The sequence below is a fragment of the Anabas testudineus genome, chromosome 3 (assembly GCF_900324465.2).
Source record: "Anabas testudineus chromosome 3, fAnaTes1.2, whole genome shotgun sequence".
Classification (NCBI taxonomy): Eukaryota; Metazoa; Chordata; class Actinopteri; order Anabantiformes; family Anabantidae; genus Anabas; species Anabas testudineus.
Genome location: NC_046612.1, coordinates 25,942,674 through 25,959,451, shown reverse-complemented (window position 1 = coordinate 25,959,451; position 16,778 = coordinate 25,942,674). Strand labels below are relative to the sequence as shown.

At 39.5% G+C, this 16,778-nt stretch overlaps 1 protein-coding gene across 3 annotated transcripts in view; it reads left to right on the top strand.

Moving 5' to 3' along the window:
• The window catches only part of ano1a (anoctamin 1, calcium activated chloride channel a), a 47,021-nt gene that overhangs the window by 22,795 nt on the left and 7,448 nt on the right, over nt 1-16,778 (top strand). For 2 of the 3 annotated variants that reach the window (XM_026378026.1, XM_026378023.1), the window contains exons 10-21: nt 1,655-1,719; nt 2,789-2,923; nt 4,626-4,786; nt 5,749-5,834; nt 6,471-6,482; nt 9,043-9,114; nt 10,746-10,820; nt 12,474-12,675; nt 15,046-15,157; nt 15,306-15,363; nt 15,498-15,598; nt 16,069-16,211. In XM_026378026.1, the coding sequence (XP_026233811.1) occupies nt 1,655-1,719; nt 2,789-2,923; nt 4,626-4,786; nt 5,749-5,834; nt 6,471-6,482; nt 9,043-9,114; nt 10,746-10,820; nt 12,474-12,675; nt 15,046-15,157; nt 15,306-15,363; nt 15,498-15,598; nt 16,069-16,211 (1,222 nt within the window). The remainder of the gene's footprint in view (nt 1-1,654; nt 1,720-2,788; nt 2,924-4,625; nt 4,787-5,748; nt 5,835-6,470; nt 6,483-9,042; nt 9,115-10,745; nt 10,821-12,473; nt 12,676-15,045; nt 15,158-15,305; nt 15,364-15,497; nt 15,599-16,068; nt 16,212-16,778) is intronic. The other variant, XM_026378025.1, reaches the window with a different exon arrangement.

The following is a 16,778-nucleotide window of genomic DNA, read 5'->3' as shown; positions in this document are numbered from 1 at the left end:
AAAGCCTTTATAGGTTGTCTTGCCTGTAAATAGCATCATTGAAAATGCTCCACCGTGTACATTATTTATGCACTCTTTACCTACTATATGTTTACTAGCAGTAGGAACACAAACACAGAGCACCAGTCAGTGTTAAATGTACCACAAAACATTAAGAATTATATTATGAATGATATTATTATTAATCTATGTTTAATAGCACGTGATACTGGGGGTAACCATATACCACCATAATCCTGGGATAAAACTGATTACGTGTTGATGGCTATAACACCTACACACTATTGCATTACAATTACCCATTTTCCATTGATGTGGTGGTGAAATAATAGGCCTGTCTAATTATTTGCATTCTCTGATTAATCAATCAATAAATAAATTATTAATAATACATTGAAAACATACATTTTTGCTATAAAGTAGCAATAATAGCACCAGGGGCTGTGCTACCTCTGGGATTGCTGGTAAAAGATGATATTGCAAGCTTGAAATACTCACTTTTGTCCACACATTTTTTTCTGTAAGTAAGTAATTAAAATTAACACTTTATTTAACAGCCCACTGGTGCTGGGTAAATTTAACCCAGTTTTGTATATGTGCTATATTAACCCAGCACTGGGTCAGTTTGATGTTTTTAGAGGGCACAGTGTAATATAAATGTATTTTCTAATACCTTTTAAAATTTATGATAGACTGAGAAAGGGTTTAGGTCTAGGGATGACACATCCACATCCTGATCTCAACAACTAAAGGTTTTTAGTGCCTTTCAAACAACCCAAACAACTGTTCCAAAAACAACTAAGAATGTCATGATCTGCCCTCTATGTTTTCACTTTAACCAAAATAAACCAGTCAGTTACGATTAGATCTCGGTTAAAAGAAACCACTGTTGACTGGACCAGTGCTAACCAAACTCTCTACATGCTTACACACATACATAACATTTGTTCAAGGAGAGAGAAAGAGAGAGAGCAAGCAGCAGTGGTCAAGCGAACTAGAGAGTGGATGAAGAGAGAGAGAGAGCCACGCTAGAAACTGAGAAATGAAAGTTCACTTCTACATTCTTGACATGTTTTTCATAGTAAAAGGAATACTCTAACTAGTGCTTTCAGTATCTCCCTTTAACAGATGATTAACTAGATATTAATCTATTCTAATGGGCATAGTCAATCAAAACAAAAATGTGATTAAAATTAAAATGACATTCAAATGACATTCAAATGTTTTTCACCATGTGTATTGATAAAAAAAATAAACTCTCTTATCTTGGCTCCCCTTATTATACATTTGCAGCCTTAAACCAAATTACCTATTTGCTCTGAATGCTCATTTAAAACGTGATTTCTCTGCAGACTTTTCATGGGAAACAGTGTATATGCAGGACATTTTGCTGGCAGCAGCTTAGCACCAGAACTAAAGCAATTCGTCAATTGTCAATTAAAGCAACAGTTGTCATAGTGATTAAAGTACACAGGTCCAACCCCACTTAACATTTACAAAAAAAACTGCAAAGTAAAAGAAATTTAAAATAATCTATGAATGGAAACTCAATATCTGTCAACAGCTAGCTTCTTAAATATGAGACAAAAAACAATAATGGAATATGTAAATATGAATATTTACTGTCATTACTGACTCCTGCGTCTCTTCACAGCTGCTGTATGAGGAATGGGCCTCCTACAGTGTGTTCTACAAGTACCAGCCCATCGGACTTATCAGGTCAGACCCATAGCGATGTTGTTTCACTCCCATCACGTGAATGATACACCTTTCCCATCAGCCTCGTGTCTGCCACAGCCAGTCTTCTTACAGCAGGGTTAACTGTCTTCACCAGGCTGAAAAAAAATGACAGGACAGGACTCTCACTCACTCATGGAACACACTTTGCTCAGGGAGAGTCGCACTGATGTAACTGGTATTAAGCAAATAATTGGCAAAATCATTCAACACTATCATCATGTCATATACTGCAGTAGTGGAGTTGATAAAAGGTTGGTGTTTGATGTTTTTGTTGGTTCACTGTCTCCAAATCCTGCAGTTAAGAGCTTACTGAGTCAGCTACAGCGATGTCTAAGCCTCAGAGCCAGGGAGCACTAGACCAGAAGCATTTTCACATACTGAACAAAATTTGTTTTTTGTGATTGTGCTTACACAGGGGAGCCCTAAACCTCCTTCCACCTCATCAAAACGTAATCAGCAGTATGTCATGACACATGCAGAAAAGAAGGCTGTCAGGTTTTAAAAACAAGTTGGTAATACCATAATGCATCATAGACATAATATTCCTGCAGACACCAAAACACCCCAAAGGTTTTAAAAGGAAATAGAGCTGCTGATGGATTCTGTCACAAACATTTGCCAATTGAGCATGCCAGTTAAGATTCCCTATCATTATGGAAACCTAGATATTTACAGTATTTGTGGTGATCTGTCAGTGACAGTTACAGTGTCACCTAAACACTCACACTTCATTGAATCTTGTTGTTTCCTCTGGTTCAACCCCCAAAACACTTTCAGGATGACATCATCTAAACTGCAAAACCTCTAGAGATGATCATCGTTCTATAAGCATTAAGATACTTTAATATAGGGAATGCAACGTGTTATTAAATTCCATTTATACACATGTACTGTACATGCCAAACTAAAACCATAAGTAAAAAAACATTGGTGAACTGTTTAAGGTATATTTTAAAAAAATATTGAAACACAAGATACACAGTGCAGCTCTAATTCTTGGTGCGTTTTGTAAATGAAGAACATTTTATTTTTGGTCCTCCTTCTACAGGAAGTACTTTGGGGAGAAGATTGGACTATATTTTGCCTGGTTAGGAGTCTACACACAGATGCTGATCCCTGCAGCCATCATTGGAGTCATTGTATTTCTCTACGGCTGTGCCACTGTCGATGATAACATACCCAGGTACACAACACACACATTTCTCCATTTCCCCTTGTCCTCGTTCTTCATCTATCTGTTTAAAAGCCTTTTCCTACTCAAACTCGTCCTTATTTTTGTTGTATAGTTTTGCAGTGTCCTGACATCAATGTGTATCTCTGCCACTGATGCCTGAATGTAAGCTAGTTGTGCTACGCAGTAAAGTCAATCAATTTTACACATTACTTGTATCAATCAAGCATTGTTTTAAGTTCAGAATAAACAATGTTTTGATATGCCTGTTCATAATTCTTATCAAATTATAATAAGACTATTTGCAATGACTAAATCAAACAAGATAGCTGTTCTTCGTTTTTCAAATACAACACAAAATGCTACTTTTAATAACTACTGCAGTCTCCTGCATTCCTCAATGCCACGAATAGAATTCAACTATAAGAGCATAAATTTGCAAATCAGATCCCTTAATCAAAATCACAAACCCTTCATTGACTGCAAAAGATATGCAGCAAAATCTGATAGCAATAGGCACTGGTTTCGGTTTACACAATAAGATGCATAGTAACTGCTAAAGGTTTCAACGCCAAAACTCAAAGGCGTACACCACCGCTGACTGGAAAGCACAAGAAATGTCTGCTCCAACCTGCTCAAGACCATATAAATAAGCTACAGAATTGAAATTCTGTGCTGAAACAGAACTAGAACTTTTCAGACCTACACGTCAACAGTATGTCTGGATAAGATGAGATAAGATAAGATTAAATAATCTAACTAATCTAGAACAAGTCTAAAATATAGTGCAAATATACAGAGTAGATGAAAACTGTTATAAGAATATACAATAAGAGAGGTGAGATCCAGCAGATAAAGTCCGTGGTCATCACAGTCACCTGACTTGAACCCCATAGAATATTTCTGACAGTATAAACACAGGAATATTAGTGAATTGGAGGCCATGTCCAAGTCTAACAGCTGAAAGCTGAAACACCTAATTTGCAATGGAGGTTGAATAATTTTGAATGTAACCGAAACAGTACATAGTACATAAAACACACTGGCAGGTATTTCCCTTGGTTTCAGAGATGAGATCTGAAGGACTCAGAAGTAAAGTAGGGTGGTAAGGTTGATGTGACTCAGTTGGCAGGGCAGTCACCTACAAACCCCAGGGTTGGTGGTTAGACATCCAGTTTGCATTTGAATGTTCATGGACATGTTGTCCATAAACATACAAATGCTACTGGACAAGACACTGAACCCTGAACCCTTGGCACCTATAATGCAGCTGCCTGTCAACGAAGAATTTTCTGAAAGGGATTAATAGTATCAAATATTATTATTTGAAATGAGAGATATCTTGCAGTAAGTGATGAGTATTGAGAGCAAACACCAGGCTACACCCTTATAATGACTCCACCTGTTAACACAATTACATACCAAAGCTTTAGGCTTATTAAGTGTGTGTGCTTTCATGTTTTACATTATAAACAGCTCCATAAACTGTGACACAGTTGATTATTTAATAGAGATCGGCATGATTACACATTAGGCGAGTATAAAAGGTAGAATGATGCAATATGGATGAGGAGATCAAAACGGAGCTGTAAGTGAATGGATTACTAACATACAGAAGTACTTGATTGAAGAAGTCTCTTTTTCATGTTAAAGTGCTGCTGTGTTTTTGGTTAAACTCCTTTATCCTGAATAATCTATCTTTCTGTGTTGTCAGTATGGAGATTTGTGACCCCAGGAACAACATCACCATGTGTCCTCTGTGTGACCGCGTCTGCAGCTACTGGAGGCTGGTGACAGCGTGTGGTACAGCCAGAGCCAGCCACCTCTTTGACAACCCAGCCACTGTCTTCTTCTCAATCTTCATGGCCCTGTGGGGTAAAGACACAGTCTAATCATACAAACTTCAACTAGATGGTCTAGAAATGAAAAGTAGACAGCAAATCGAGACAGTGCAGCTAAGTATATATGGAGTTGATCTAGTTAATAGATAATCCCTTTGGCAAAAAATACTGGCACTCCACCTTAGGTGCACTTGTAATTTACAGTACAATAGAAATGTGCAATGGGAATTCCAGAGCAAACACAGAGTCAGTTGTCCTGTGATGGCCTGCCAAATCAGACTGCCATCTGTTACCAGCGGAAGGGCATCAAACCACAAAGGTGCCATGTTTAAAGATGAAGCTAGTGCCTCACAGAGTTACAGCATGGCAGTTATCTAAATTCAATACTTTAGACCAAACGAGGGAGGTCCTTAGTGAGACACTAAATATACATCATTGTATTGTCAATATATATAATAAATACAATCCCATGGAAGGACCCAAAGCAACAGTGAATTTGTCCTCCTTCAATTACAAACAAATACAAAGACTGATATATTCCTCAGTGCCACAGAGCGGTGTTAAAAACTAAAAACTATTAAATCACATTAATGAACCACACTGATGCCCTTGGTGACATGTTTCTGTATTACCATGAAGTCACACATCAACCTGATGCTACAAATACTCACTAGAGCACCTAATGTGGATTAGTCCCAAAATGGAGAAATCTAGAGTGACCTGCTGTTTTAGGAAAATACTGAACCCATGTTTTAAGAAATCTCCTGTAGGAGGAAATGGTTTGGACCTGGTCTTAGCCTGTGATGACATACAATACACTACTTATGTACAGTATGCTTATGATTTCATAACTGTCTAATGCATACATTTATATTAGCTACAGGGTACAGATACAGACTGAAAATATAAAAAAGTGCATATTCACATTGTACCATAGACACGTAAAGTGTTTGGTAGAGGCTTTGTTTAGCTTGCTATGTATTCTTGGTTATGTAGCGGTTCTCTTCATGGAGCACTGGAAGAGACGACAGATGCGACTCAACTATATCTGGGACCTGACAGGCTTTGGAGAGGAAGAGCAGGTGAGACAAATATAGTACTACAGTATACTTTTATGTACTGTACATGTTGAAAGATATTGATAACTGAGATAAGCTTAATTTTAGAAATCAACAGCACCATCCCAGCCATAATTCCAGCTATAGCCAGCCAGAGTCAGTGTTACAGTCTGATAACACACTGTTGAGAGCTAAACAGCTAATTGTATTTTATAATGTAAGATATTCATCTGGATGTTTAGTCAATTTACTGCAAATCTTCATCAATCAAACATTGTACCCTTCATATCACGTCTGCTGTTACTGTTGGAATAGCAACATGAAAAGTGACATGTCTGTTTAACTGCATGTACAGTAAATTAAAAGCACTGTCACAAAAATCACAGTGCCAACATAAAGGCATCTTATGTTTATGAAAGTTCCTCCTCTGTCTTTTGTATTCTCTCTGTTGTGAGTCAGTCCTTGGCAAAAATGTTCCCACTCAAAAGATCCTCAGACATCAGTACTGAATGTTTTATTTTTTTAAACGTCCTGGTGACATTTTACAGTGAGTGTTTGTCTGATTTTTCTGTGTTGCTCTAAAAGTGGCATCCTTTAATCTTCAGAGACAACAACTGACATCTTTCTTTGTATGTTTTATGTGTGTGCTGTATTTTACAGGAGGAACACAAGGTTTGGATCCAACTTGTTTTGCTTCTCGCCGTCTCTCATAATTAAACTTTCCTTCTTTCTATTTGATTTACTGTTTTAGATCCATCCTGTGGCTGCTGTTAACACTATATGTTTCTCCTTTAAGGTGTCTAACAGTTTGACTGAGGTCTTTTCACTTGACATCTTTTTCATCTTTACACTCATGAGTCATGGTTTTCTGGAGCTACTCTCTTTGTTTCTGAGGTCCATTGTGATGCTGGCCGATTTAAGGCCTCGGTAGTGTGGCCTCTGAGCCCACTTCTGTTTGTCTACTGATGGCAGCAGACTTGACAAGACAGGAAAGTTTCATATTTCTAGTTTTAGAAATCTAAATGTCTTTGTCTACCTTTTCCAGGCGCATCAGCTATTTTTAAGTGTATTCCAGTATATTCCTAACTTTGCAAATGGCATAATACCATTAGTATACTGGTGTAACTGTATGTTAACAGTAGATTACATTGTCCGAATAATAAATCCAGCAGGCTAATATCCGTGGTCAGGGGTATCCAGGTCATACACGGTAAGGCAGTACAAAGTGAAGTCCGGCAGGCAAGATCCACAACAGAAAGACGGTCCAGGTCCAAACACGAGGACCAAAGTCCGAGCAGGGAGGGAACAATGAAGGGAAGAACAAATCACGGGAAAACACTCATGGTAGCTGTGGGGTAGGTTGAAGGCAGGTTCAGAAAAGGCAGGTCCGGTGAGGGGAATCAGGTGGAGACAGGGTAGAAGGGGTGCAGGTCCAGGAAGGGGAATCAGGCAGAGATGGGTTCAGGTCCGGTACTGTGAGCAGGGGGGATTGACAGGTAGTAAGCAGAACTCACAGTACCAAAGGGTCAGGCAAAAGGCAGCGTCCAGGGCAGGCAGAGTCCGTAATCAAGTTGGCAGTCCAGATGAAACGCTGGATACTTGTACTCTGAAGTTGAGGATAGACTATCTGGCAGAGGGTAAGGGCAAACAGATCTGTTGATATAGTCCAGGAGAAACCAGGTACAGCCAATCAGTGGGTGAGGGTAATTAGACCGGGAGGAGGAAACAGGAAGTTGACCAGATAAGGGCACAAGGGGAAGACAGACAGCAAGGAGGCTGGAATCGTGACAGTACTACCAATAGAAATTATCACTTGACTCCATTGGTCACGTTCACCTCTTTAGCCTCCTTATTGCTCACTATTTAGGTCCTCTGGCTTGCTGTTTTGGTATAACCACTTAAATAAAGTCAAATTCAAATTATATAGTGCAGATTCCAAAATTGTTTACTTTGTTTACAATCTGTTCAACATATGGCTTCTTCAAATTAAATCTCCCCAGACTCTCTATTAATGGGAAGGAATGGGAAAAACTAATTTCGTGATGGACAGACAAACACTAGCTGTTGCATGTACAGAACTTATTAACACAGGTTTACATTAAAGCCAATCAAAATGACACATCGTAAATTATAAAGATGAAGAATGTAATTAGAGAGGCTGACAAGAAATGTCAAGGTGACACCACTGAAGCCACACAAGAAGCCCAGCTGACATTATTCCTAAGCTGTGTTTACAAGTTGTTACTGTGCCTCAAACGGCCAAAAGATCAGTATGATTACTATAAGATGGCTATGAAGACTGTTTCTGGATTATCATTTTAAATATGGATGGAAGAGTCTGAGTAGAGATGGCTCAAAATACCAGTCCATCATAACAGATTCATATTATACACTGCAAATGAACACTTAGCCTGCTGGCTACTGATACAGTCTAAACAAGTCTATACAACCAAGTCTGTTTGTTCTTTGCTAAGGATCTTTGTGAATGTTCATCTGTGCATTAGCTTGACACATGACCTCCAGGGCAAAAGTGACTGTCTAACTCTCAGCTTTATTTTCAAGTGATTCCATTTTCTCTGGATACACAGCACGTCTTCATTCCTCTTGGCTTACTGCAGACACTAATACTGTTACTGTTATGTGGGAACTCATACACTGACTTCTGGATGCACACTACATAAGTTAATTTTATATTCCTCGCCATGAAACGATTATTTGACAGCAGCACAAATTAGATACCCCACATCATAGAGCTTAGACTGGTGGATTGGCAACATATGCATACTGTAGTTCAACAACCTGGATGCATAGAGATGATATTGAGCTTAGTCAGCAACATGTATATTTTGCTAAATGTTGGGTTTGTTTTAAAGTTGTGATTAAGGTTGAAGGCGCTTCAACACCGAAAGATGACACAGTAAACTGTGATATTCTAAAAGTATACAGCAATTTTAGTTTCTGTGAGTTAAAAGGTGACTTTACTATTCCAATATAAAAATATTGTTGTCATTTTATGTACTTAATCTTTTCATGGTGAGTCGATCCATTCCTTTCATTTCTGCACTCACACTTAAACAAACCATCATCATTGTTAAACCTCACACAAACAGGTTAATTGAATTTCTGTCTCCATTCTTTCAGTTCCGTTCTCCACTGTATAAAACGTACTGCTAAGGGTTCTAACAGACAGTGGCTTCAGGAACTGTGACATCTAAACGTTTTTTTCTTGCAGGACCACAACCGGGCGGAGTATGAGTTCCAGGTCACAAAAAAAAGGATGAGAAAGGAACATAAAACTGCTAAGGTAAGAAGACCTTTTTTTTACCCTTTTAAATTGTGTTTAAACATGGGCTCCAGTAAATGCAAGTCGTAGTCGTAGTCATAGTTTTTTCTTGTGTATGTATTCAGCATGATTTACTTGTCAGACAGTGTTGATCCATTGACATTCCAACTAATATTTTATCGGATCTATTTGGTGATTAATTACTTCCACAGACCATGGCAACAAATAGTATGTGAACCCTTTGAAATAAGCTGCTCTTCTGCATTAACTGGTGTGATCCTCAGCTACATCACTAGTATAGAAAAACACAGTGTGCTTACATACTGACAGTTTAATGTTTGATGTATTTACTGAACATACCTATTAAACATTCAAACTGCCGTTGGTCATGATAACTGGTTGCTCCTCCTCTGGCAGCAGTGAGCTCAAACATGCCCTTGCAGTAGCTGTGGATTAGACCTGCACAGCTTTCATAATGTTTGCTGTCAATGAATGTTGAACCAGTTATTAAATCCAGTTCCCACCAGAACTTTGAATGAGTTTAAATTTCCTTAATTGTATTTGTCCACCTATGGTGTATTATGCGTACCTGCCCAAGGACTGCAGAGGGAAATTAGTTGTAGCTAAATCTGGCACAATGCACCTCCTCTCATTATGAGATTACTGTTTTTGTACATGGTCCCTGATAAATAAACATAATAATAATGTTCAGTGGGTGTGTTCAATAAACACATCAACCATTATAACTGTTTTTGTTATTTTTAATCTTAATTGAGCACATTATGTTTGTCTATAATTCTGGTTTCTATGAAGATCAGATCCAAAAACCAGGTCATCCCAGATAGTTCACATACTGTAACTGTAAACTGTGGCTCCTAGTTATGTCAATGAGGATCTAATAACAATGGTGTACTTCACTTACCTATCTTTATGTAATATTCTTTAAAATTCCAATGTAGTGGTTTGCCTTTCTAGTTATTTTATTGAATTGCCACATTTGTTCACATTTGAGTCCTTCATTTTCTGACTGCTGTTTACTGTCCATCAGCAGCTGGCAGCTCCCAGGAAAAACACAATCAGCTTCAACAGAGCTGCTGAAACAATGAAACATGTTTGTATATGGTAAAAAGCATATTGATTGAACGCTACGTATTTACCATGACATGTCCAGTGAGGCTCAGAGTCGCCATGTCAGTGTTGGTTATCTGTTTTTTTTCCTTTTGGCTACTGAGGCTTTTCTTTTGATAGAATACACACACACACACACACACACACACACACACACACACACACACACACACACACACACACACACACACACACACACATAACCTTTTGTCCCAGTTCTCAGCGAGCTTGAATATGACATAGTAGTTTGAGGCAGGATTATCTGTGCTCCACTGGAGAGCCATAGTGAGTGTCTATGTTTGTGGTGTGTGCACTGTGTGCGTCAGCTTACCCAGGGCATAAAGAGCTGCTGCTTGCAGGACGACATGAGACTGTGGCAGCACAAACATAGACACACATTAATATACACACAGCAGGAGATACAGTTGATGTTTCAGAGATGTCTCTCATATTCTCATATAACCGTGTGTGTGTGTGTGTGTGTGTGTGTGCGTGCGTGCGTGCGTGTGTGTGTGTGTTATTAGGGTAAGAAGGTGAAGTTGACATGCACAGACAGACTGCCAGCTTACATGACTACTCTGGTCACGATGGCCTTCCTGGTGAGTCTCAACAGTCTCTCTCCACACATCTCCAGACAATATGATCTAAGGCTACAATACATTTCTTGGTCACCCTGAGATAACTCCAGCTTCTGCTTGCATCCAAGGACTCTAACTGCCAGGGGAAAAACATTTAGCCATATGTTTTTTCTGTTGATTTTGAGAGTTGGGTTCTGTTCTGTCTATTTTAGGTTTTGGTTCCTGGTGCTAAAAATACCAGAACATAACTGGAATGTTACTAACTGGAATGTGTATGAGCTTAAGGCTGGGGATATGAAAAAAAATATCACAAAAATAACAAAGATTTATTTTTTTATTAGTGTCAAATGTCCATTTATATCACCCTATAAATTTCTGTCAAGTTTAAAGATTCCTTTTTACTCCTAAGTGAGATGTGAAGATATAATATTTTCGTTTTGACTGTGTTTACTGGCATTATGTGTTTTGTGATATGATATAATATCAAGCCTGTTATTGTTATGCGAGTATCCCACTGGCTGTTTCAGGGAAACCACCAGCCCTTTTGCCTGGGACTGTAATGTCTTACATTGTATGTCATCTAAAGGATGGCACTGCTTCAGATGATAAAAAAGATTATTGGTATTATCTATCGTCATGGAAACATGCTTTCGACACTATCTACAGTGCAAGCGGCTCTGCTTCTTGGTCGAACTTTAAATAGCCAAAATACCTCCACACTACAAAATTTCTCGGACCCTTATTTCAACAACTTCTCATGTTCTGTGTCTGTTTCCAGTTTTTGCTAACATTTGCTGTCATCCATTTCTCTTTAATCTCGCTCTTACTCCTCAGGTACTGGTAAGCACGGCTGCAGTAGCCAAACCTTTGGCACGTGTGTCATGGCAGGTGTTACCCCTACACTCTGAGCTGTGTTTGTCAATCTAACCTGATGCTGCTGTAACTCTATTCCAACCACACAATTGGTTTGGTGCCACACTGTTCTCATTATCATTGACTTTTTGTGTTGTCTGTCATAACATGGATAGAATGGTTGTATCAACCATGTCTTAAAGTTCTTAAAGCAAGATTTACTATTTATTTTGTAATATTTATCTTTTTATCGCCCAACCCAACATAAGCATCCACCAGCTGATGCCAATCAGACTTAGACCCGCATTCTTAAAGCCTTACCCTTATCGCTTAATCTTAAACCCATTCATGAACCAGTGAACCGTGAGCTGAACCAGTGTTACATTTAAGTTGTTCCACTGAGAGATGAAGAGATGAAATGAAATAAAGGATACATTGCTATACTGTACTAATACATTTGATTTGAAAAGGAACTGAAAATGTACTAAAGCTGGCCTATGTAGCATAGCGTAAAGTGACCATGTTCTATAGCAGCAACTGTGACACAGATTTAATTTAGTAAATACAAGCTGAGGTGAGGAATAATGTGCGTCAGAACTATAAACAGCTGTAACATGTGTGTCATGTTTCAACATATCTACTTGACATCCTGGACTCTCTCTACAGGTTTTCAGTTTTGTTGCAATACAACTCCTTTGAGCCAATTATGTTTAGTTCATCCAACAGGCTTTTTAGTGCGTCTCATCTGCACAGTCTCAATTTGATTGTCAACTTATTAGCAGATTGTCAATTCTGTGTTTTTTTTCTTCTACTTACTTTTAGATTGCTGTGACATTTGCCATAGTCTTCGGGGTTATCCTGTACCGGATTAGCATTAAGGCAGCACTACACATGAGCACCTACCCTGCAGCACGGTCCAACGTCAGAGCCACTGTCAAAACCACTGCAGCCATTATCAACCTCATCATTATCATCATCCTAGATGAAGTCTATGCTGCCATTGCCCGTTGGCTCACTTCACTGGGTGAGGCACATCACTCACTATACAACTGCTTCTCAAACCACATATTAGTTTCCCAGTTTATTTCTGTCACGTGTCTGAGAAAAGACTCCATAGCCATACATGACATACCGAGACAGGAACTAGTTTTAAATGTTTATTAAAACAAGAGTACAGGGAAAAGATGGTAAATGTTCTGCACTCAAAGCGCTTTACACTGCGTCTCATTCACCCATTCACACACACTCACACACCGATGGCAGAGCTGCTATGCAGCTGACCTGACTCACTGGGGGCAACTTGGGGTTCAGTACCTTGCCCAAGGACACTTTGGCATGTGACATGGCAGCCAGGAATCAAACCACCAATCCTGTGATTGGCAGACAACTGCTCTACTTATTTAGCCACAGCCACCCCCACAGAAAAGACAAATGAATACTGCAGGGAAGTCGTTGGAAGGAGATGGGGTCGGGTGAGTCTGGAGGTCAGGGTGTAAACCAGAAGTGGTAGCGGACACTATGATGTCACAGCCAAGATGACCGACAAACAGAGAGCGTGTGGAGCAGATAGAAGAGGATGGAGACAGTGTGTATGTACCTTAAATAAGGTTCAGTACAATCTGTTCATCTGTAAACGTTACTACTACTAATGATTATTTTTGTACTTGTCACAAGTGCGAAGAAGGACTCCATTGCCAGAGACCACACAGGGTACAGGAAAGAGTAAAGCTTTTATTAATAACAAGGGTACAGGGGAAGAAGTCAGATGAGTACTTGCAGGAAACTTGTCAGGAGGAAACGGCGTGGGGTGAGTGTGGAGGTCTGGGTGTGAACCGGAAGTGGTTGCTGACATCATGGCCAAGATGGCCGACCAACAGAGAGCACTTGGAGATGACAGAGGCAGATGGAGACAGTGAATGCTGGGAATGGTGGCTGGCAACAGTGGAGAGTGTCCAGGGGAGTAATTACAGTTCTGCAGAAGCACAATGGGGAAACAGTTCAAATTCTGACACAGATGATGATGATGAAACTCGAATGAATCGTGACAATATCTCTATTTGTCCAGTGTACAGCTCAAAACATTCTTCACTGCACTGGACGGCATACACTATATTGCTCATTTTGTGTTTTGGAGTCCGGTCTTTGGGATGGACAAGTTTCTGTCTAAGTGTGTTGGTGTGTTTGAAGTAGAGAGGTATGTTGTGTTTTCTGAAAATTCGTAAGGTATGACCATGTCTTTGAGTTGGACCTGGGACTCCGACTGTTCCCTTGTTCTTTTACTGGAACATGGTGCTGCCCTGTTGAAGGCCCACTTGGGGTATCCACAGGTCTAAAGAGCTGTCTTCAGATGCCTGTCTTCCTTCTTTTGGGCTTCTGTTTGCTACAATGGTTGACACTGGGGAACCCATGGCACAGCCGTGTCTCTGTTTGTAGAAGTCACCTCTGTACGGGAAGTATGTGGTGTTGAGACACACGTCCAGGAGCAAACAGATCTGGTTTGGGATGAGGTTGGTTCTGGTGCTGAGGGAGCTGTCTTCTTCCAGCCACGTTAATGCATCCGTAGTGGGGATGCTGGTGAAGAGAGGCGTGACATCAAAGGATACCATGGTTTCATCAGTGTCCAATTTCAGGTCCCCGACCAACAATATTTGCATGTTTATTTGTATCTTTCAATGAGGAAGAAGAAGATGTAGTTTTGTAGAATTCTCTGTAAAGGTTTTATACAACAGCCCTATCCGAATAATGAGTCGACTACAAAATCCATTCAAGCTGCACTGCACAATTCAAAGTAGTATGTAACATTTAAAGGAGATAATAGCAGGTATGGTCAGCAGCTTCTGGTGGCTAATGTGAACGTAAATGCTAATGTATACAAAATGCATGTTAACATGTTATTTAAATATTTAATATTTATTTAAAAAACTACAACAGTGTCATTAGAGCACAAAACAATGCAAAACACATGCAAATAGACAAAAAACAAGCATTTAGGAAAACACAAATGCACTGCATTAATAGGAAATAACAACAGAATATACCTTAATAACTTAATAATATAATAAACTAAATATACTATATTGTTAGATCTAATTGTCTGTCACACTTCAGCACACTTCAGACAACTGTCACTTCAGAAAACTATGTTTCCTGGGGGCCACTAAAAAGTTAAATTTTCTGATGGCATATGTGGTTGTAATATTTTAATTTGCCCACAGAAACACTTCCCTTGTTTTTTTTCTCATTGCTGCTCCTGCATTGTTGAATTAATTTAATTTGCATATGTTTTGTCTTTTTGAATGTATTTTCTTATGTTGCAGTGAATTGACCTCTCAAGGCTACCGTAGAAAACACATAGTGTAAAGGAACTTTACTGAAAATCACTTCTCTTTTTCAGAGGTTCCCAAGACAGACAAGAGCTTTGAAGAACGCCTCATCTTCAAAACTTTTATTTTGAAGTTTGTCAATGCCTTCACACCCATTGTCTATTTGGCCTTTTTTAGGGGCAGGTAAAAGATCACATCTTACAGTTTTATGTACATAGTCATGTTAAATAATTTAAATTCAATTAGAGTAGAGTCATTTCAGATACTTTCAAATACTTCCTCCCTAATCTGATTTATTGTGCAACATGACAAGATTGTATTTGCTCCACAGGCTTGTGGGACGGCCTGGAAACTACTTGTACGTTGTTGGATCATACAGGATGGAAGAGGTAATTCATACTAAACACAGTTTAGCTTTATTTTCTAAGTCAACAAATTTAATCACTACAACGATGACTAAAACCATCCACTTAGGTCTGAGTCTCTGCTCCAGTTTGACGTCCTCTCACCTCTCTGTCCCCAGTGTGCCCATGCAGGTTGCCTCATGGAGCTGTGCATCCAGTTATGCATCACAATGCTAGGCAAGCAGCTCATCCAGAACAACCTGTTTGAGATCGGCATACCGTAAGCGCAAAGCAAGCAGTACACTGTGCAAACATGACATCATCACATAGAAGGCAGGCCGAATAACACATCGCTACATTAGGTTCGGAAAACCACAAAACAAATAATGCGCACCCAGATAAGTTTACTTTCCCCTGAGAGGAAAGATTTAAATATCTTCGTGGCTTTTAGACACACTTGCATAGGAACCAGTCCACCCCTTGTTGAACTCTGTGAGTCTATAATTGTTTCTGTTTAGATTCACAGTACACTGTGAGAGAGGTTTACTCTACTACATGTCTGGATCCTCCTCTTCATCACACAATGCACCTCAATTACACTTCTAAACTGTGCCACAGTTCTAATTTATAGACCTAACATAAGACCAGAAATAACACCATTGTTGCTGATTGGTAAATACTGTGTGTTTATTCAAAATCAGATATAAACACTGAATATGTTAATGTGTTATTTCCTCCATGGTTGTACAGGAAGCTGAAAAAACTGCTCCGGCGGAGGAAATCAGACATGGACTCAAAGCAAGAGGAGGAACTGAACAAAACTCTGCAGCGGCATGAGAAAGACCACTTCCTAGGTCCATTTGTTGGCCTTAGCCCTGAGTACATGGAGATGAGTGAGTGTTAACACAAACTCTGCCGGCTTACTGCACACTAAGTTAATATCAACTTCTGCTTATCTTGCCTAAGTAAAAAAAGTCCCTCTACATGTCAACCAGTCCGGCTTCAAGAGTGATCACTCTACAGAAATGACACTCCTGAGGATCATGGAATCTCTGTGCTGCAAAAGCTGCATCTTAGTCTTTCGTCCTAATCTTTTTTATTTTATCTACAGCCTTTGACACTGTGAACCACTAGATGCTCCTGTCTTAACTATTTGATTTGGGCATGACTGGTATAGCTGTGGCCTGGCTCAAGTCTTTCTTGTCTGGGTGAACTTTCAGGGTATCTTGGCAGGGGCAGGTTTCAAACTCTCACTGCCTCTCCGCTGGTGTGCCACATGGGTCAGGTCTTGGTCCTCTACTCCATATATACAACAATGCTAACCCCAGTCGCATGGCTTTTCCTATCATTGCTATGCTGATGACACCCAGCTCTTCCTGTCAGTTTAACTGGATGACTCCACCATCTCATTACGCATCTCTGTTTGTCCCTCTGACATCTGAGATGAGATGACAGCTTGG